The 23,194-nt window shown below is 42.8% G+C and overlaps 1 protein-coding gene across 4 annotated transcripts in view; it reads right to left on the bottom strand.

Moving 5' to 3' along the window:
- Window positions 1–270: 270 nt before the first annotated feature.
- The window catches only part of TRAF3IP1 (TRAF3 interacting protein 1), a 51,779-nt gene continuing 28,855 nt past the window's right edge, over window positions 271–23,194 (bottom strand). For 2 of the 4 annotated variants that reach the window (XM_069860671.1, XM_069860673.1), the window contains 7 exons: window positions 20,832–20,922; window positions 20,010–20,093; window positions 19,319–19,439; window positions 19,137–19,173; window positions 18,217–18,293; window positions 6,073–6,296; window positions 271–3,131 (listed from right to left, as the gene is read on the bottom strand). In XM_069860671.1, the coding sequence (XP_069716772.1) occupies window positions 2,966–3,131; window positions 6,073–6,296; window positions 18,217–18,293; window positions 19,137–19,173; window positions 19,319–19,439; window positions 20,010–20,093; window positions 20,832–20,922 (800 nt within the window). In that variant the 3' untranslated portion in view covers window positions 271–2,965. Of the gene's footprint in view, window positions 3,132–6,072; window positions 6,297–16,016; window positions 16,063–18,216; window positions 18,294–19,136; window positions 19,174–19,318; window positions 19,440–20,009; window positions 20,094–20,831; window positions 20,923–23,194 lie in introns of those variants that run through there. The other 2 variants (XM_069860672.1, XM_069860674.1) reach the window with 2 other exon arrangements.

Genomic DNA, 23,194 nt, shown 5'->3' with positions numbered 1-23,194 from the left:
CTTGCAGACAATACAGAGAAATGGGCTTTTCTAGGGCATCCTGGTTTTGAATGAGGTGAACTAAAGAATGCTCAAGAAAAGGCTGAATCTAGAAGCAGCCTACCTGGCCAGCACATTTGGAATTGGGAGACCCAGCAGTGGTGCCTCAGGAACTGAGGGCTGAGGTCCCAGGTGAAAGGAGGTCCCTCACAACCACAGTTAGACCTGCTGATACCTGAACTCCATCTTAGTCCCACTTCATGCACTTTAACCCTTAAGCCTTCCTTTCCCCTGCACCTTTGAACACAGAACTAAGCCTCTTCTGTTCCCAGCACAGGGAACTCTCTCCAAGAACCAGACTGCTCACTGATGGTGACCTCTGAGCTGACACCACCATCCTCTTCTAGCCTTCTCTGCCCCTGGAGCTGAGACCTCCTGGTGTGGGGAGGTCCCATTGCTCCTCTGGTGTCCCTCCCTAGCCAGCCACTGCACTTCAGGATGCTGCCAGCAGTTCCACCTTTCCAACTGAGAACTATTCCCCAGCCCTAACCCAGAGGAGCTGGCAGCCACCTCCCAACCTGTGCAAGAGAGGAATGTCAGGCACGTCGCGAAATACAAGTCCTACTTCCCAGAACTGCCAGGCTCCATTAGAGCCAGAGGGGCCTGACAATATATGGGTTTTAAACCCCAAACCACCGTGCTAGCAAAGTTTCCCTTCCTGACAAACCACCCACAAGCTGAAACACAAGCTCAAGGCGCAGGGCAAGGCATCCCGTGCCAGGGAGACACAGGCAGACGTGCACACACAGACACTCTTCTTGATCCATTTTCAGAGAGGCTCCTTCCACCTTCGTGAGGCACAGCTGTTTATTTGCTTTTTCAGCACTGCATCCTCAACCTGCTTTTAAAAAATTAAACCAAGGCTCAGCTCCAAGGCACAGCACTAGCTTTGTTCCATCATGCTGGCAAACAAAGCAAACCTAGACAAGACAGCCAGCTAAGACCGCAAGAGACATTAGGCATGTTATTAAACCCTAATAGTAACTAATTCTTCCTTAAAGTGGTATTTGATGCAGAAAGTATAAGAAAATATGTGTGTAAAGATGCAAGAAGTCACTTGTATGGTCTCCCAACACCAAATCAGTGCCTTCAAGCACCAGGTTTACATGAGCCTGATGAGGCTTTCCACCTTGACTCAGGGGACAGTCTCTTCTAATGCAAGGACAGATGAAGGCATGGGTCATGTCACCATGCAAAGAGCACGTAGCGCCCATCAGCAGAGGGGAGATGAGGAGAGAGGGTCTAGTGAAGGCAACTTCATTAAATGGTGCAGCTGAGGGAAAAGAAAAATCACGATATAAATCCTGTTTAAGCCAGGGCAGAGCTGAAATGCCTTCATGTGCCCAGAGAACACCTGAAACACCCTACTCCTAGTCTCCTATTACTTTTCCGCCAGCCCTGTGCTCCAGCAGCACCACGCTGGCCGTGTCTGTGGATGCAGGACATCCTGAACCCCTTTTCCTTCATGTGACAAGACCCAGGATTCAGTGGACAGACTCCAGTGCTGATGGAAAGGCAACGCATGGTAGAAGACAGCTGCAACACAGGGCTGGGTCACTGAAGGAGTCCTGCCTCTCTGGACCCTACCCAGAATATTGCTTCACCCTTTGAGTTCAGATATGGAAATTAAAAAATGAAGTGACAATTGAAAAGCAACAAGCATAGCATCATGTGCTGTTAAGAACAAATCAGAATATTTCTTCTATTCATTCACAAGTTCCCTACTTCCTCTCCACCCCCACCAAACTCCATGCAGCAAAGCCCTTCAAAATGCCCATATCCAGCACACTCAGTACTCACACTACTGGTGATGATCCACTTCGTAGAGATTTTCAAGGTCCAGATACCAGAAAAATAAACTAAGAAGAAAAAATGAAACACATTTGCCAATCAAAGAAGGGGGAAGAAGGACATTAGCATGTAATACACCATCCAAACAACATGGGAGGAGGAGATGTGCTCCCACATTGTAGAAATCTTGAGAGAACAGCCTTGCAGGGGACTAAAGCCTTCTGTGCTCGGTGCAGTGTCATACAGTTGTGTCTACGCTAATAGGCTTTGCAGGTTTAGCAATAAGTAAAGCTGGACTCCAACGTGCAGTTCACTCCAGAGGTCATGAGGAAACAGTACAGGCATCTGCAGTTAACTGAAAAAATCAGTGGAATTATTCATGTGCAGAAAGTTACAGGAACTTGCATTTGGGAGGAAACAGGTACTTAAATTAATCCTTTCCAAATGAACATACGCAATAAAAATGGAATTAACACCTGTGCAGATAAAATACCTCTGCTCCCTTACGTGGGGATGCTCGTATTGCATTTTCAGTTGCTCCTAATAAGATTCCTGATAGCTCTGAAAGCATGACATCATCTCTGTAATGATGCAAAGAACTGTAAGTTACAAGAGGCTTTACTTCTTCATCTTTGGCATTGTATTGTAGATAATTATACTTGTAAATAATGAACAGGAATCAGGAACCTTCTGGCCTGCAGGAGTCTGGAACATTTTTCTTAAGGGGGCAGAAGAATATAATACCAGTATTTCCTAACAGTGCAGTCAAAAATAACCTCAGTGGAAATAAGAGGAAGGAGATGGAGAGAGAAGGGGCTCAGAAATTGTGCTCAATAGGCCAGGGAGGGAAAGAGGGCTGCAAAGACCTCGTAAGTGAGTAAACAACAGTTCACGTTTAAACAAACAAATTATTTTAACAGCTCTGCAACTTGAGCATTCAAACAAATATAATTTTATCCTGAATAATATCAACATCTAACATGAACACAGTAATGGGATTTTATACAATTTTTAGGCTTCTGACCCCTCAACACTTCAATATCAACACAAGGTGTATCTTAGTTTTCTCGGCCGTTATGTTTTGATTTGGTAAGTATGTCAGTCAGTTCCAAAGCTTTTTTTTTCCCCCTCTTCTTCACCTTCTTGAAGACTGGTTTATACTAAGAATCATCGTCCGGATTTTTTCGTCTTTCTGTAAAATATTAGCTTTTACAGCACGAATCATGTCTTGCTGGTCTTTAATCGTCTGTTCCAATTCAGCCAGTTCAGCTTTTAATGGTTCTAGAACACTGTCTGTGATGCTGAAAGAGACACAAATAGCCTAATGTTATTGGAAACATTATGCTGCTCCGGCTTACTTAAGTCTCCAAGAAAGTACATTCAATATCTGAAAGTTTGCAAAGAATTTCAAGTTGTTCCCACCCATCTGGAAAGAAAGTTTAGAATAAGAAGCACAAAAGGCTGGCAGAGGTGGGGTTGTTCACCTTAGAGAAGAGAAGGCTTTGAGGAGACCTCAGAGCAGTACTGAAAGGGGCTACAGGAAAGCTGGGGAGGCTCTTCATCGGGGATTGCAGGGATAGGCTGAGGGGGAATGGTTTTAAGCTTAAAGAGAGGAGATTGAGATGAGATAGTAGGCAGAAATGTTTTTCAGTGAGGGTAGGGAGGCACTGGCCCGGGTTGCCCAGAGAAGCTGTGGCTGCCCCATCCCTGGAGGTGTTCAAAGCCAGGCTGGATGAGGCTTTGATCACCCTGATCCAGTGGGAGGTGTCCCTGCCCATGGCAGGGGGTTGGAACTGGATGATCTTTAAGGTCCCTTCCAACCTAAACCATTCTATGATTCTATGAAAAGCTAAGCTAACAACATGGACAAAAGAATTCAACAGTAAACAGTCAGTTCTTGGCTAATCTAGCTTTAAAAGCTACAACCAGCTGGCTCAGGGATAATGCAGTACACGACTCTGTGGGGCCGAACACAACACAACAAGGAAGTCATGGAAGCCCCATCCCTGGAGGTGTTCAAGGCCAGGTTGGATGGGGCTCTGAGCAACCTGATCCAGTGACAGGTGTCCCTGCCCATGGCGGAGGGGGCTGTAACTGGATGGGCTTTAAGGTCCCTTCCAACCCGAACCATTTGATGATTTTAAGGACACCCATCTTTTATGGGGGTCCTGAGGCCCTACCACAATACCCATGGTAACAGTCATCCCTAGGGGAGTCAATACAAGAGCTTAAATGAGAGAACCATGTGTCAGAGAGGGACAAATCCAACTGCCGTGGAGATTGCTGGACTGCTACCAGCTATTTCCTACAATAAACCAGCAAGCCAGCAGCACCAAGCTCCCGCAGGTAGATGTCTAAGGAGAGACAAGGTACATCATCACTGGCTGCTGACAAGGGTAGGCAACCTCACGCTAATAGGAAAGCTAATAAACCACAAGCACATGGATGCATCTTAAGTGAATGGGGCTGTTTGGCTTTAAAACAAATGCATCCCTTTCTGTAAAATGCTTTGCTGATCTTCAGGAACGCTGAACAGTCAGGGAAATGACAGACTAAACTAGCCTGCTGTCATTCTGAATTACCCAGTCACTTCGAGGACTCATTAGGTAAAGTCTGCATCACGAAATCATTTTGTTTTCCCCTCCTCTCTACCACATTAGCATAAACCACAAAAACATCACTAGAAATTGCACTAACATTTCCCAAATGGGATCCTTCAATTGTCTTTCACAGAAGCAAAGAAAGCAAAGACATGAGTCCCAATTCCAGTACATACGGGAAGCATCATTGCCTTCATGCCTGATGCTCTGCAATTCTTTCCCGAAGGACTAGACATGACTTAGCGCTCCACTGATCTGATTAGGGTCTCATATCAAGCTTTGTGGAGTGCTGGGATACGCTGTGGCAGTCTTAACTCATGACAGGACATGACGTGGCTCTGCAGAGGGGATTCCATCCTGCCTGCAGTCTTGCACGAAACAGCTGGCCATTGTAAAACCGGGTTTGACATAAATCTGCAAACAAAATCAAACAGGCAGCTCCTTCTTCCCACTCCCTCTCTCCTTCTGCACAGATGTCAAGGAGACTGTCTTGTCCTCAGCACACTTTGCCTGGGCACATGGGAGACATACGCATCCAGCAAAGAAGGTAGAGTCACCGCGTTGGGAAACCGGCTGAAGCACAAATGACTTGTTTGACAATGCCAAAGCGGATCTGCTAAGTAAGCACACGCCTGGAGAAAGGCCTGAGACCTGCTCCCTGTCACTAGGTGTGGTGCGAGTGAGTCAGTGCCTCAGTTTCTCCAACTGCAAAAATAAAGTCAAACACCATTTCCTTTCTCTTTGTAGGGGTGGTGCACTCTGAGGCCAACCAGAGTTTTAAAGCCCATCAAGGTTTTGGGACAGAAGGTGCTATGTAAGTGCAAGGAATTAACATCATTACACTTCATATGTGAACTAAAGCCCTAATTCCCACCCCAGCCAGGGGACTAAGCCAGCAGCAGTAAATTTCCAACATTTAACACATTGCTACCTACCTAGATAGGGCTTAACTAAGAATACCACACAGACTTGCTTCTGTATGAATGAAGCATAAGGATTCCAGGAGCAGCAAATCTATCTAGGCTGATGGTGAATCCAAGAAGATGAATATCTAGCTCATGTTTAAGATCAGAGGACATACAACTGGAAGAGAAGCTCTGCTTTCAAGGAGCATAAAGACCCATTGGTGAGATAAGCAAGGCCAAAGAAACTGTTTCTAGGCACGACTTCCTTGTTTTTATTATGAACACACCCTTCACTTTCCTGGATTTCCAATGCTGTTTTTTAACCTTGCACAGACAACAGCAACTGTTGTTAACAACACTAGGACATGCTGAATCCAATGGCCCAAAGAGAGGAGGTTGTGATTCACAAATCCACTGCTAGGCCTGACTCAAAATCTAGGTTGTTTGCTAAGCTCTTCCCTCACTGCTCCTTATATATTTGTGAGAAGAAGAAAACAAAACATCAAGCCCTCTCCCCTCACATAAACATTTGCATCTCTGATGTCATGTATATCATGTAAAATTGAGCTGGAAAGACCTTGAGACTTCCAAAACCAATTCAGACTGAAAAAAAATTCCCCAAACCACAAAAACAATTGATGACAAACCTGCCTTGACAAGTGAGCAAAACTTTCCACTCTCCTACAATGAGAAATCTGCCTCAAGAGATAAATCAAATTTTGCCTGACCACACTCACCTTTGCTCTTTCTGCAGAGCTTCTGCAAGCTGTCTGTTCTCGTGCTGCCACATCTGCCACTCGTTCTTTATGGCGTCCACGTCTTCCTGAACGTAATCTAAGATCCTGCTAAGCAGAAGGACACTATTGCACAGTTTCTGAATAGAATCCCGACACTTCCCAGTTTCTTTGGCTACCAAGTCTCTCTCTTTCTTCCTAGCCGTGTCAGATGCAAAGGGCTTCTCCTGATAGAAAAGATAAAGAAGGAAAGCATCAAAACTAGGAAAAACATTTCTTGCACATGAGGTATTGAATGAAAAACATTTGAGACTTGAAGTAACTGGAGAAATGTTTCTGACAGTTTGCAGGGAAAGAGAAGAAACAAAGCAATGGTCTAGAGACAGATGAGTGGAAAGGCGTTGTATCTGAGTCACCTGCTAGAGGGTGGCTACAAAACCGTGCGATAGCACCAGCAACATTAAATTGCTTTTCAGATCACTAATGCACAGAAGTAAAATTAGTATTTGACCCCACAAATGATCTCACGTGAGTTGTCATTCTTGACATGATCTTTTCCAAAGCAGGGAAACCTCGTTTACAGTCAGTCACAGTTTACTTCAACCTATTTCTATGGATTGAAAGGGAAATTTCCGTGGCTTAACGTGGCAACGTTAAACAGAAGCTCTCAATGGACAAGTAACATTTTTGTCATCAATCTGCTGCTGCCACTGTCTGTCAGCACGCTCACTGTGTAAACTACACATCCATCCGTCCTCCCCTGCACACTCCACGGGGCAAGGCAGGGCTGTGCAGCATCACTTCTGAATCCTGCACCAGCACTTGGTGGATTTACATTTACTCAATATTGCTGCAAGGCACAGAGCTTAACGACACTGAAAAAAGGTCATGTTAGATGCTGAAGGAAGACGATTGTGGAATCTGAAAAGCGGTAATTTGGAGAAGGAGAAGCACCCCCGCTCACCATGAGGCTATCACACCATGAACACCCACTGGACCTCCTTGCCACAGTATTTTACTGCCATTCAGGAGCTACAGCGAATGCTTAAGGGCACAGCCTCCTCCTAGTTCTCTAAACAGGTCCTTTTAAGATGCTTCTCTCCCTCCACTGCCTGTATCTGAATTTCGAGCTCCTAATGCTGTCCTAATAATAGCACTTCACACTGCACAGCTAAAATACGACAGCAGTTATTCCGTGCCTCATACTTCTGTTAACAGTGATTGTAATATCATGCAGGCTGCAGATGTGGCCTCAATAAACTCCACTACTCAAAAACAATTTGGTCTTGTGCACACTTCCCTCATGTGCAGCCAGCAGAGTCCCTGTGGTCAATCTCCCAAAGCATCCAAGCTTACTGCAAGTTAAACACAGGGAAAGGGTTTGATAAAGCAGCAGAGTCACCAAAAGCAAAAGGATGCTGTAAAAAGAGCAAAGAGATGCCATGTTACTAAAACACCATAATAATCTTATTCCAGAAAAGCCATCCCTGAGAACAACAATCACCATTAAAGAAATGTCTGCTGGGTTTTTATTCCCCCATCAAGAAAAACAACCTGATTGTTCTTTTTTTCCATGAGCCCTACAGGTCGAATTCCTCCGCTGAGTTTCTCTTTAACACTCTCACACACACAAAGCTTTAAGTAAAGTTTCATTAAAGTAATTTTGGTCATTTAATGTATGCCAGAAAACTAGAAAGGTCTTTCCCTGCCACCCCAACCACAGGATCAGCCAATCCCCAAGCACAGTTCCTGGCGGCTATGTAAACACAGAGGTGGCAGTGTGCTTCTCTCTTGCTGGGCCATCAGATCTACCCTGCTGTCCCCTCCTGCCCTCCCACCCAACTGGCCTCTCTTCCTGTGTGAGCTGTGGGCTGTTTGTTCAGCTGCCTTTGGAGGCAGCAGGGACTACTGCCAAACACATTTCAGCAGCCCTTGGCTTGCTGATGAACTCAAATATATATATATATATATATACATATTTTAGAAAAATACTTCTAAAGATTTGAAGGCTGAGATTTACTTAGGTCTGATGCTTGTGTTTTACCACACACACAGCATGCAGAAACTGTGGGACTTCTGAGTTCACTGTGATTTTATGATGTTAAAGTTGTTTAATTAGGAGCTGTGCTGAAGGGACAACTGCTGCTGAACTTGTGACCTTTGCTTCCTAAGTCAATCCACAAGTGCTGGCTAAGATGTTAAAAATAACACTCATCTCACTCATCTTAACTCCTCCTCCCTCAACCCATACCTCTCTCACAGAAGCAGGTGTTTCATTATCCTACCTTACATAAAACACGCTACTTAGATACTTTCTAGACCCATCCATGTGCTTCCTATTCTTCACGAGGCAAAGATTAAAGGGCTGCTTCTTGACCCATTTTAGTCCCCAAGAGCCAGCGAGCACCCCTGCTGGTGGCTACTTAGGATTGAGCAGACCTCTCCCCCCCAAGTTCTCCTTGGCCAAGCTCTGATCACAATGGCCAACAGTGTTCCCATCAGTGTCATCCTGCTTCTCTCCTTGTTGATCCTGTAGCTCCCTGGAGAAGACAGCATTTGCCCAGCTGCCCCTGAAGGCACAGATCACAGGACTGGGTCCTGCACAGCAGCCCCTCACTACAGCTCAGCACACACGGCAGGTTGACAGGAGTTTCTCTCCCAGAAATTCTCTGTTGCCCCACTACCTTACTGCAGCTATTAAAGTCTTACGAACAGATCTGCACTCTTACAGCATTGCAAATGCTTTGCTCTCTAACACAGTTTTTCTAGTCAAGTTCTTACTAGATGTTGTGTTCCACCAAAGCCATGGGGAAGGATTAATCCATGGCACCATACTTCTCTTGTGCAATTGGAAGGTTACACAAAGAAAATCACCTTCAGTTCAGCAGCAGAGTTGTATCATATCCAACAGCTTTCCAGGAAGAAGTCCTGTTGCCTTGTTTTTCCTCTCCTCCTGAGTGCACCCTCACCACTTTACTCCCTACCATAGATTATAAGAAGCCACAGCCAAGAATAAAAGGGAATTGTTTCAAATACAACTGTTGCAGAAGCAAAAAGACTCAGCCAGTCCATTATCTGAGAACATAATTAGGTGTGTGCAAAGCTGAAGAATGCTTCATTTTCAATTTCCAAATACCGAGTTCAATACTTTATATTCTTGCAATGCTGACATGACCTCCCTGATACCTCACAGTCCAAGTCTCAACACCAGCAAGTCTGGTATGAAAACAAAAAAAAAAAACAAACCCAAGTGAAAATCCCACACTTCAATGAACAAACAAACCAGAAATGGATACTTTAAAACACAGATCCAGCTAACAATTTGGAATACTCCATGCTAAAACACACAGCTGCTTGAAAAGCTCAGGTGGAAATACACCACAGAGGAGTATTTCCTATGAATCAGGAAGATGCCTTTAAATTGTATTAGCAAATATGCAAAAAAAAAAATATTTAAGTGTCCCTGTAACTCCAGTGTTCGATGCTTCACAACTGGTATAAAAAGGTCAAATTATTACCTCATCCAAAGTACTTTCAACTACTGAAACATACTATCATTAAAAATTGGTTAAATACTCTTCAGACTGCAACAGGTACATCAATGAGCTTGTTAAACATCCCCATCTCTTTGAAACACACACAGCATGATACTGGAGTGGTATAAGAACATGCATCTCTCTAATGGAGAAGCACTTAAATTCCAAGCTCCCACAAAAAACTTGCCAACACCTGAAGCTCAGCCTGCACATTGCTGTCCCTCCTCACATGAGTTCAAAAATAACCATCAGTCCTTTCTTTCATTTCCCTAACACCTGGTGCTGCCACGATGCCCCATTAGGTTTCCTGCAGCCTACAGAAAGAGCTGAGCTCAGGACAGAGAATTCTCACCAGGGAGCACTCAAGCTTTGCTAGCTATTGATGGAATTCAGGGAGAAGAGAAAAGCCATAGCGTCTGTTCCCAGTTTCACAGTTACCATTATACGTTATAATCTACGTGGGACACTTTTAAAGGACTGAGAACTATGGCAGACAGTTTATTACAACAGGCAACGTGGGTGGTAAGACCCCCGAATGCCACCTTTGCTCATTCTGCACAAACATGTAACAGGATATATTCAGTTTTAAGAAGAACGCCAGAATCAGAATTGTTCCAGCCTATTTAATTAGGCCATATACCTCAATGAACTCTCCTGTCACAACAGCCCAAGAAGCAATAAATTATCCTCATTTAAAAGACTGCATCACTTCTGTAGTCCCAACACGCTTCCCTTCCTTTGTGTTTTTCATAAGGCACCAAGATAAATGTTTTTTTTGGATCCCTGGGAACAAGTCTGCCTTTCCCATTACCTCAATGTGAACAGAACACAACATAGACTCGGATGCAGAGACCCGAGAAATTAAAAAGCAGGAATTTCCTTTTTTATCAAGAAAGGAGAAATTATCAACAGGGCTCCAGAAACCACCATATCTTCCTTGTGTTTAATTTACCCTCACAACAGCAATTACTGTAAATATTGTAGCGTGCGCAGCTCCATAAAATGGATCATTCACAAGACATCCCTTTCTTATAGCTGGGCTGTTGAAGGCATTGGAAGCACCTGACATCTACTAAGCTAAGGAGATCATAAGATATTCCCTCTCCCCCAAACTGAAAAGTTCCTTTCTAGAAACAGTATTTGCTTATTTTTATATATTTATATATTTATTTATTTAACATATTTTTATATATATGTATTAATTTATATATAAATAACTTTGCTTCAATTTTTTTTAATCAACAGTTTTTAAATATGAAACAAATTATAACAAGCATCCATCAAGCACTTAATAGTTTCTTCAGCTCCTTTTAACTATTGCATTATGCCCCATTATGAAAACAGACCCAAGTAATCATAGTTTTATTGAGGTACACAATTCCCTTCTACAGGACAGGACAGAGACTCCATTTTGGACAAGTAATTTTGATACATTCAATGCAAAAACAACAAGGTGGGGCTTTTATATTGTACAAAATATTTTTTGTTCATAAAGGTTGTTTTCTTTTCCTGGTTTTTACAGAGTCTGCATTTTAAGTAGATTGTAACTATCCACTAGGGATCACCATAAGAAACTCTTTCACAGAAACACAGGGAAAACAGTAAATGTTAAATCATTTCAAATGAACAGGATGCTTTTGCTGCCTATGCCAGGTACTGAGTTCAGTAACAGGCCAAGGAATCGGAGACACGATGTTCTTTACCGTTAGATTTACCGGAGTCAGTCTGACCTGCTGCTGAGTTGGAAAGCACCGAGAGGCAATAAAAAGAGGCCAGTTCTTCATGGAAAGGTTTTTTGGGGCGGTGGGGGTGGTTTTTCTTCTTCCTTCAGCTCACATTTGATATCTCTAAAAAGAGCTGGCCTTTTTAGACAGGCAAACCCCCCCAACCTGAGTCCCTAGTGCCAGCTTGCCTGCCTCCACATTCACTCCTTGCTGGGGAGAATCAGCTCATAAAACTTCAATTATTTGGTGCAGCAGGCTGAGCAGACGCCTGTGAGGCTCACCAAACACACACCAAGAGACAACTCAAGCAGTAATTAATGATGGCAGACTCTTAACTCACCCACAATGACATACAGGTTGCCAATCCTGCCTAGCTTCCCCTTCCTGCCCACGCTGCTGAAACTCTGGGTCCGCAATCTCCTTCTCCGGAAAAAAAGCAAACTCTCTCCTGTTTAAAACCAACTTGCAATAAACCTGTTCCTTGTGTTAAACAACTGCTCTCACAACAGTCATGCCCCAGCCAAATCCAGTGATAAGCTCTTTAAAATACAGGAAAGTCCCGTTGTACCGTGTCCTACAACACTGCTGCTACATGGCTAATGCACCGCACTCTCTCCCAGGGATGGAAACCACAGCCACCTCAATGCAGTTTTCTACATCCTTCCTTTTCAACATATCCACCTGCTGTCTCATGTTGTGTTGCATTTATGCTGCCCCCACAGGAGAGAGAACAGTCTGTGTTCTCATGTGCAAAGGCCACAGTGAAGGAGCTGTGATGCCAGGCATATCACAAGAGTGACAAAAATCCTGCTCCTGTGTTCACAGCTGGTAACACAATTACTTGGGGACCATGGATTATTCTCTGAGTCGGCAGTAGCGTAACCAGGACACTCGTGCTTACACTCATTCATCCAAGGAGACCTTAGAGCAGCCTTGCAGGATCTAAAGGAAAAGATGGGGAGAAAAGAAAAACAGGAAAGCTGGGGAGGGGCTCTTCATCAGTGTGCAGGGGTACCACAAGGGGGAACAGTTCTAAGCTGAAAGAGGGGAGACTTAGATAACATCTTAGGAAGAAATGTTTTCTTGTGAGGGTGGCGAGGCACTGGCATGGGTTGCCCAGAGCAGTGGTGGCTGCCCCATCCCTGGAGGTGTTCAAGGCCAGGTTGGATGGGGCTTGGAGCAACCTGATTCAGTGGGAGGCGTCCCTGCCATGGGGGTCTGGAGCTGGATGGGCTTTAAGGTCTCTTCCATCTCGAACTGTTCTATGAATTTAATAACCAAACTGCTAGGTGCAGTTCTCATTTTTTAGGAACCGCATGCTTGCACCAAAAATTTCTCATTGTACCTTTATTCAGATCACTCTGTTAACATCACATTGTGAACTGAGCTGGCACACAAAGATGAAAGCCCTTCTACAGGTAACTCCTATTAAATATTACTGTCAGCATTTCTTATGACACGTTGAGCTGGCAGGATGCTGAGGAGCTGTGGTCTTGAATGGTGAGCCTCTTCAAAATACTTAAAAGGGTGGGACATCTAAACACATCTGGTTAACATGACACGTTACTAATTGCACTGACTGGAGGGGACACCCAGTGTCCTGCGGCTGATGGATTAATGTAAAAGTCAGTGACCTGAAGAACTTTAAACAAACTGAATCAGCAACGATTGTATTTGTTCTAAGCTTAGAATCCCATGCTTAATTTCTCACATTTGTAATTAAAGTTAATATTATCCAGGTGCTGAGCTATTTAATGTCACTTGTTTGTAGCAGAAACCTCAAAGCTGCTTCTTTTCTGAAGCGCATGAACTGTATTTGGTAGTGCAAAGATGGGAATTCTGTGATCCCACTTGCTTACACTATTTAATAACCTGCCTACATTTTCCACACATCAAATAAATGAAGTGGAATACAATATGTAACATCTGTTTCTTTCTCTGTTTAACATTAGAGGGTTAAAATCTAAACAAATACATTTAGGAAGTCTTTTTAGGAATTTGTTAGGCTGAACACGGCTAATCAAGGCAGCAAAATCTTGTGTATTCCCAGAGTGACCTCTTTGTTTGTCCTGCAAATTATGTATATTATTTTAAGTTTCTGCACATACAAACCCTAGATGATGAAAGTCCCCATCTTCTTTCCTTTTTTCTCCTTTCTCTTTATTAAAACTTCTTAAAAATCAAATGTGTGTTTGGGAAATGCAGCACATAAAACATTTCAGAGGAATGCTCTGAAACAAATGGATGCTCCCCAGCAGACAGCAGTTAGAAGTAAAAGTGTGAAACATCCTCAAGAGTCCACGAGAGCTACGTTTGGATTATGTATTAATTCGTCAACTTCACCTAATATCTAGTTGATTAATCCATAATAAATCAGGTAGATCATTAATCAGTTTATTAATGAAGTATTAGCTCAAAGTTCCAGCACTCAGACTACAGACATATTTTTTTCTGCCTTCATTACTCAGCTGGCAGCTGAACCAGGCTTTAAAGACTAATGAGTATTACTAGGAAGATAGTTCATTATTTTTGTATGTACTGAATAGTTTAACAAAATGAGAGGAGATGAACATTCTTACTGACAGACACAAGAAGAACCTTCATTTCATCGTAAGTAACTTCCCAAAGAAAATATTCTTCCAGGTTTTCACTGGACTTTTGGTTGCCTTACTCCATCACACAGAAGTACAATTACATGAAGGCCAACCATATCCTAGGCTCATCAAAATAAGCATAGCCAGCAGAGCAAGAAAGGGGATTCTCCCCCTCTGCTCCTCTCTCTTGAGACCCCACCTGGAGTCCTGTGTTCAGTCCTGGAGTCCTCAGCATAGGAAGGACATGGATCTATTGGAGTGAGCTCAGAGGAGACCAAGGAGATGATGAGAGAACAGGAGCACCTCTGTTATGAGGACAGAGAGAGCTGGGATTGTTCAGCTTGGAGAAGAGAAGGCTCTGGGGAGACCCTATAGTACCTGAAGGGGGCTACAGGAAAGTTGGGGAGAGGCTTTTTATCAGAGAATGCAGGGACAGGATGAGGGGGAATGGCTTTAAATTGGAAGTGGGAAGATTTAGTTTAGACTTCAGGAAGAAATTCTTCACAATGACAGTGGTGAGGCACTGGCCCAGATTGCCTAAGGAAGTTGTGGCTGCCCCATCCCTGGAGGTGTCCAAGGCCAGGTTGGATGGGGCCTTAAGCAGCCTGGTCCAGTGGGAGGTGTCCCTGCCCATGGCAAGGGAGTGGAACTGGATGGGCTGTAAGGTCCCTTTCAACCCAAACCGTTCTATGATTCTACTCTCCAAAGCATGATACATTTTTGTAATACAGTTGCATACTGACAAAGACGGTATTTCTTCTGGAGAGTTTGATGGAAAACCAATTAAGTAAAAGAGCTGACAGTCTGGGGAGAAACAGTCAAGTCTCAGACTGACATTGCTTCCCAACAGGCTACGGAGCTACACCTGGCACCAAACTTAGAGCTACTTGAACACTACATCCTGGCCAGAGTTCCTTGACCCATTCTCACAGTCCCATGAGCATCACAGGTCATGGGTCCATGTGCCTGCCTAGACCACTTGGCAGGAATTCAGCACTTGAAACTCTTCCTTCTTTTTAATTACCTTTGCTGCCTTGCTCCAAAGGGATTCAACAGACCAGGTACTACTCCTCCCAAAACTGCTGGTCTGCAGTCTTGCAAGGAAAAATTCTACCACTGTTCTCATTGTCACGTTAGGAACATCCCTCAGACATGAGACATGCTCATGACGCTAGGGCCACGTGAGAATGAAAGACCGCCACCTTCTACCCTCTCCTTATCTTGTCCCTGAAATATTCCCAGAGGCAACGCCATGTTGGAAATGTATTTTTGACTGTCACCTGTGTCACGGTATCTCTACCCTCTAAAATAAACTCCCAGGATTCAGTCATGTCTCCAGCTCATGTTTTCTAAACTACATCTCTCAAGTCCCAGTCACTAACTCCAAGCATTTTTAATCATCTTTTCTACTGATTTTTTCCTCTGCTGTCAGGAAAACTATGCTTCTCCTCTCTGGATCACAACTTCTTCAAAATAATTTGAAAAACAGTAGCAGCAAAGAAACCAACTGTAACAGCAGCCAGCTGCTTGGATATGAGAGTAGATGATATTCCAGCAGCTTAGTGCTGTAGGCAAGTTTTCCCATCATGGACTAGGAAGTCAGCACGTTTTTTTCCAGAATTAGTTGCCTATTATCAGTGCTGCTAACACAGACCAGTGCTTCAAAAGATGCAACAAAAGACAAACAAGGACTGAATGAACGTTTCAGAGACTGGAAATGGGCAATGGGCCTAAATGGTTATTGTAGAAGGGCACAATTGTCCACGTGTATTTAAAAAAAAATCTAAGGGGTCAGAAGAGAATCATTTTAGTTACTCTTATTCAGGAAAAAAAACCAGAAAAATTTGCACAAACACAAGAGGAAGCTTCCTGAACACAAAGGCCATGAGGTTTTGTAACCACTCCCTACTGTCCCTTTCTGTGTCCAGTGCTGAAGTTGACAGGACCCAGTACCAAACAGTGCAGCCTCCAGCACAGTTACGCACTGGTGGAGGATATTATTAAATGCAACTATCACCAGAAAGTCCTCTCGAGACTGATGATTCCACAGCTCCACCTAGCAATAAAACCAGGAACAGCTGCAGCTCCTGTTCTCCCAATGCCAGCTCAACATGCGCTCCATCGTCAGCTTGGGAGCTACTGCAACAACACAGCAATATCGACTATTTCACCTTCTTTTCTCCAAACAGTTATATAAAGACAGAACTTATTCCAGCAGACAAGTTTTCACATCAGACATATTCACTAGAAATAACTGATAGTGTTTTAATGATTGGCACATGGACATCACTAGCCGCACATTTATAATAAAGGGTATCTGATTCAGCAAGCTGGATAAAGCTTTAACTGTTCATCATGGATTACGAGCAGGAAGCTAAAGGAGTTTTCCTATTTTAAGGATTCATTTTCTCCATTAACCTCAACCCTTGCAATACATGAAAGGAATTTCTTCCAGCCAAGCAGGCCTGGACCTCAGTCGGTCCCAAACTTCAGATGGAAAAGATACTGCTGCAGATTATAGAGGTGATTACGAAGTTGTACAGATCCTAGTCAAAACCAGGTTTCAAAAACATTCTACTGCCTACATGGTTTTAGTTCCACAGGGATGCTTTTTTCCTTCTGTACCCTTTGCTCATAACCTAGCACAACATGATTACTCACTACTAAATTATTGCAGCTGATAAAGGCAAAAGAGACAGTCAAGTGGTCAAAACTTCAAGAGCCGCTACTGATTTCAGGCAGCTACTTGGAAAAGCTTGATGCTGTGTGAAAAGCGGGACTCTTGAGGTTTGAGTTGCAGCTTTTTAGAACAGTATGCCAAGCTATAGATCATATCTGAAAAAAAATAATGCTAGCAAAAACCTACAATACTGAATTAATATTGAAAAAAAAGAGAAGATGTGATGGGAACTGAAGATTTAAGAGTTCATGAAAAGCACTCACCTTTCCAAACCATTATGTACCTGTCTGTGTTTTGATAACAGCACTCTGCATTGCATTCCTCAGTGCCTCCTCACCAGCATATCAAACTAGCTGAGTGATTTAGAAGCTTTCCAAGGGGCTCATGGATCATTAAAGTCCATCTAAACCACTCTGCCTTTTGCTGCTTCTTGTAACGCGAGCTTTTAAAGGATGAAAAAGCAAGAGATCTCCAGTTTTAACACACAGATACTGACATCAGGAGGGTTCAACCTTTTGCTTTTTGTTTCTGATCACTGCTAGAGCCTTTCTAGTCCCTTTCTAAGCAATCAAACCAAACAGAAAAAAAAATGATAAATCAACAAAAAAACCCTGCAAAAACAAGAACTTCCCTTCCCCAACTACTGATGGTGGAAAAAAATCAAATTGAATCAGAGGACTAGGAAACCAACCATACAAAGTGAGGCTGAGAGAACTGTGTTTGTTCATCCTTGAGAGGAGAAGGCTTAGGGCAGATCCTACTACCATGTACCAGTACACAGAGGGTGTCTACCAAGAGGATGGAGACTCCCTCTTTGCAAGGAGTCACATGGAAAAGACAAGGGGTAATGGGCATAAGTTGCTCCTGGGGGGGTTTCAACTGGATTCCAGAAGAAAATTTTTCACCATGAGAAGAGTTAAGCATTGGAACAATATCCCCAGGGAAGCGGTGGATTCCTCTGCACTGGACACATTTAAGGCTCAGCTTGACAGGGGGTGCGGGGCCACCTCATTTAAACCACTGTTCACCTAAAAAGGTTGGACCAGATGATACTTGAGGTCCCTTCGAACCTGGCATTCTATGATTCAAATCACTTCACAAATTTGGACCTGAATGCTGGGACATCACTAGGGAAACATCTGGTGATAGGAAAATACTTGATATTGTTAACGGCACCAGAGATCCCATGTTTTTAGACAATGATAATGACTGGTGGGAAATAGGATGCTGCTCTTTGAATGCCTAGAGGACAAATAAGACGGAAACAATAACGTGGTAGCTGCACAGATGCACAGTGTGCTCTACAGCGTCTAGGGCAAGGCTGCAAACAGCAGACCTTGTTCAGGGAAACAAAAGAATAGGCTAAAGAAGGCTCCTTGAAAATCTGTACTAACTACTGAAAAACCCCAAAGCATAAAAATTAAAGGTGAGAAAGAGTGCTACACAGAGAAGGTAACAATATATGACAGACTAACAGAGAATAAAAAAAGCAGCACAACACATTAAGCACGAAAGCTGGATCATAAATGGGAAAACCATACTTAAGGCAGAGAAAAAGATCCCAACAACAATATTTAATATTCACAGTTCTGTGAAGGCCATTACCATCTTACCCTCTCTGTCGTCTTTGATTGCTGTGATGACTCATAACTTTTCTTTGTGTCTAGGATTCTTTTTACAAGCCCACCTGCTGAAAAATCAGTATATTTCTCAGTACTGGTTGGCACAAAAATATTTTTTTAAACATTCAGACGACAAAACCAAACCAAGCTGCTTAATTTTTTTTTTATGTAAAATGTTTTTGAGTAAAATGAACTCCACTCTCTAACATATTTTAATTAACGAGATACATGGTATTTGCTATTTGATCTATTTTCTCCAGTGTCCTCTAAACCAAACTGTACCACCAGTATCATTTACTAAAGGACTCTTGGTACAGAATGAGATCCTTGAGCTGTATTAACACAAAAGCTTTTCCTTTGCACCCCTCTTTTGGAAGAATTCAGGAACTGCATAATAGGTAGGTAGGTAGATTCCTTTGCTAGGAATTTTTGGATGCAGATAAGTGTATCTGCCTAAAACACATCCCGTGTAACCATAATGGAAGTCCCTGAATCAAGAGATCTGAAGTCACAAGTAAGCATGAAATCTTGTTCAGAACCAATCCACTAATTTTTTAAAAAGCTTTTCTGCAACTTGTCCTGACCAGGCAATCCCATCTCATATCTGAGAGCTGACAAGCTGTACCTGACACTCAAACAAACATTAATTTATGATTTTTATGCAGAATTTTAAATCCTGCTGACATTAAAGATGTATAGAAAATTCGTACTTAACAGCAGTTGCAAATCCAGCTGCTCAACCAAACAAGACTGCATTTCATAAATAATTTCTGGCTTTCTTGCAGAAGTTGCAAGCTCCTACTGTCAGGACGTATTTTGCTGCTTTATTCAGCACTTTAAGTGTTCAGCATTTGGTTTAAACCCATGATTTTATTCTAAATATATTCAAATATATGTAAAAGCAAACTTACCAAGCTTGTCATCCTCAACCAGCTCCACTTCTGGCCCCTACACATGCAGGAAGAGAGTTTTAGTTCCAATAAATTGGCATTGTTATAATATACAACTATTCAAAAATACTCATCTAGAATCTACTTAACAAGTCACAAACAAAGTATGGAAAAAAGTTCTATAATTTCCAACGCAAACAGACCGTTTCCGTGTTTGGCATTTCTGGAAGTGGTGGGGCTACCTCCACCACAAACTGGTCATCATCATCATCAGAAACCTGCTGATCTACGATCACGGTTGAGACTGGTTTACCACTCCCACTCCTGAAAGACACAAAATCAAATGAAAACTTATCAAGGTCAGTCCAAACCGACTCAGTTCTATCTAGCAGAGGCAGCAGTTCCCTCCCCTCCCATAAGGCAGCACCCACTAAGAGCACATCAAATTGTCATTTCCATTCACAGGCCATTTCTGAAAAAAATCATCCTTCCCACACATATCAGAGATAATCTCAGCCAGTTTGGCCACAGTTTCAAATGGCTGTTTCAGCCCTTTCTGAGCACGGGATACTACCTGTACATTTTACAGATCTCTTCTAGAGGCAGTTCAGATGAACATTCTAAGATTATACGTTTCAAAGTTCCAAAAGGCAAAATAATTATATCATATTTTTGAATTTCCAGATGTGACTACCAACCACAGCTTTCAAATAATGCACTGGATTTGCAAAAACAATAAAACAAATAAAGCAGACTTGAATTTTCCAGTCTGAATCAACAAGCAGTGAGGCGACGTACCCTAAAGCTGTTCACAGCAGCAGGTGAGGCACAGGTCTGAGAACACTGTGGCACCAGAGCTGGAAACATCTGTTCTGCATCTCCTGCATCCCTTACCTTTCTGGAAGTAAAACCTCTGGGCTTTCTCGATGTTTTACTCGGGGCGGTGCTGATCTTGCACTGCTAGGACGAGGAATACGTCTGCAATAACAAAGTGGCTTTTTCATGTATGCTATCAAAGGAAGACTCACACATCCTCCAAAGGAACTGACACGTGCAAACAAGAGTTGAGTAAATTATGCAACACAGCAACACTGAAAACCTCCGCAGTATACAATCCCATATCCCAGTAACTGCTATCCTAGTAGGAGTCTAGGAAAATCTAGAAAATGTGTCCTGTACCAAAGAAAACTGTGATTCCATGTAAAATCACCTCTTGATTTGTCTCACTAAAAAAGTAACCTCTATACCACACAGCTATTTATCATTAACAGCAAATTTAGCATTAAAAGTACACTGCAACGGTCAACATTTCACAACTGATGTAATTACACAAACTTTTGCCCAGCAAAGAAAAAGTCAATTGGGATGTAAAAGGCAGGTTTATCTTACCCGTAACACCACATTTCTGAAATGCATGTATGTAATACAATGTTCTTCTCATTAGACTCTCCACATCTCCTTCATTTAATAACATTACATCAAAGCACTTTACGGATTAAGAAAATCAGCCTGGAACATTTCACAATGTTAAAGCTTTCTTAATAGAAGGAAATGAAAGTGAATAAAGGGAACCACACGTGGGATAATATCTATGGTTTGGTAGCACTTCCAGAAACATCCTAATCCAAGGTTCCCTGCTGTTTTTAGATGGACTGGCTGTATTCCCTCCACAGACATCATTGTTTGATTTAAGCAGAATCAAGGATAGGAACAAACCTTCGGACGGTCTGAGGTGGAAGATCATTAGGTACTTCACACTTTCCAGATACAACAGGCTTTTCAGGAGCCACATTCTCCACTTCTCCTTCTATGAAACAAAACAAGTGCACAATTTGGGCTGAGCTGTCAAGGCAAATCTAACTTTTCTTACAACAGGATTTTGATTATCACCACTGTACTTGAATGCATGCCTGTGAAATACATCATGTGACAAAGTTCTAAAATCAGAAATAAAATCTTATAAGCTCATATAATAGTTGTGAACTTGCAGTTTTTAAACATCTCAGAACATTCACAATTCAAAGGGGACACTGAAAAAAACTCTTCAATTTTACTTTCTACTCGTTTCTAAATATTGTTAAATTCCCTCATCTGTGCAAATGACATCATCTCGCTCAATTCTTCCATAGTTGCATGATAATATTTGCAGTATTTCCAACTGCTTATTATAAAAAAATCATAAGAGGAAAAATCATATTAAAAACCCTATACTCTCTATGCTGGGATTTTTAAAGATCATTTTTAATTTCTTTACCTTCTTATTTTCTTCATAGTTGACCCTGGTTCAAGCAGAGGGTTGGACTGGCTGACCTCCATCCACCCCTTTTGACCCCAAGGAATCTACGATTCGAGGATGAGGGCTTCTTCTGCAACCCCACCACAGTTAAGACCACCATAGGGCTGATCCCATTTAAATCAGACAGAAACAGCTTAATCGCTCTTTCCCAGCTGATCAATTCCCCACCAAGTTCCTCTGACTGGTTCAGGGCAGCTACTGCTGTGAACCCACCCCTGCCAAGCTCAGCTCAGACCATTCTCTATAGTGGCAGAGAGCAGGATTAAAGACATCTTTCCCTTGCCGATCTAACCACGCACGGTTACGGACATCATTCACCACTTTCTGCGTTAAGGTATCTCCAAATAATTTCGGTAGGTAAAAAGCATTCCACGTTTGTAGATTCCACCTAGAAAGCTTGCTCAGAGGAACATCCTATCAGTAAGTATTTCTTTCATATAATGCCACGCGCAGAAAGCACTGCTGTTCGCTTAGGGTCCCTCTGCTCAGAAATCATCAACAAAAAGGCCAAGGCACTTGGGTTTTTACCAGCCCAAACTTAGGCTAAGCAATGCAAGTGTCTTTCCCAGAGTCTATGGCACTCCAGTTTCCTAATGCGCTTGTGTGTATTCTCTGAACAGCTATTTCATACAGTCCATGAATGGTTTGGGTCGGAAGGGACCTCAAAGAACAGGCAGTTCCAAACCCCCTGTCATGGGCACTGGATCAGGTTGCTCAAAGCCTCATCCAACCTGGCCTTGAACACCTCCAGGGATGGGGCAGCCACAACTTCTCTGGGCTACCTTTGCCAGAGCCTCACAAACACCACAGGAAAACATTTCTTCTTAATGTCTCATCTAAATCCCCCCTCTTTCAGCTTGAAACCATCATCCCTTCCCTGCACTCCCTGATAAAGTCCCTCCTCAACTTTCCTGTAAACCCCCTTTAAGTACTGGAAGGACCGTGGGCAGGACCTTCTCACCTAAAAGTACTGAACAGAACATATACCACATTTTGAAGGAAAAAACCCACACTTACGTAGTGTATTGATTCTACATATGGTCTACTGGAGAACAAAGGAAGATAGAAGAGAACAAGAGGAGCAGCTGAGTGAACTGAGGCTGTTTATTCTGGAGAAAAGGAGACTGAGGGGAGACCTCATCACTCTCCACAGCTCCCTGACAGGAAGTTCTAGTGATCTGGGGTGGGGATATGATTTTTTTCTCTCAAGCAATAAACGACAGGATTAGAGGAAATGGCCTCAAGTTGTGCCAGAAAAGGTTTAAACTGGATATTAGGAAATATTACTTCACTGAAAGGGTTGTCAAGCACTGGAATGGCTGCCCAGGGAAGTGGTGGAGCCACCATACCTGGAGATGTTTAAAAGACATCTAGATGTGGTGCTTAGGGGCACAGTTTAGTGGTGGGCTTGGCAGTTTTGGGTTTATAGTTGGACTTTATTATCTTAAAGGTCTTTTCCAAACTAAATGATTCTATGATTCTGTATGCAAATGCACGTAAATAACTGCCATGTTAAGTTTTCTCTCAGTTTTACTGGAACAACCACCACACATCTGCTAGTCCTACAGCCTTTAGTATAGGACTGGTCCCTATGTTAAGGCCAAGCCAGGTCCAAGTCAGAAAGGACACGCAGCAACACAGCACCGCTATGAGCTTCCTACGCTTCCCTGGGTACCTAATTTAGCATCCCTGCCTAATGGATCCCTGCGATAGGGATTTCTAATTTTCCCTTCCAAACAGCAAAATGCATTTTCTCACATGATAGAGATCACAAAACTACGAA

Source organism: Phaenicophaeus curvirostris, chromosome 7 (genome assembly GCF_032191515.1).
Source record: "Phaenicophaeus curvirostris isolate KB17595 chromosome 7, BPBGC_Pcur_1.0, whole genome shotgun sequence".
In the NCBI taxonomy this organism is placed as follows: Eukaryota; Metazoa; Chordata; class Aves; order Cuculiformes; family Cuculidae; genus Phaenicophaeus; species Phaenicophaeus curvirostris.
This window is presented reverse-complemented; position numbering and strand designations above follow the sequence as displayed.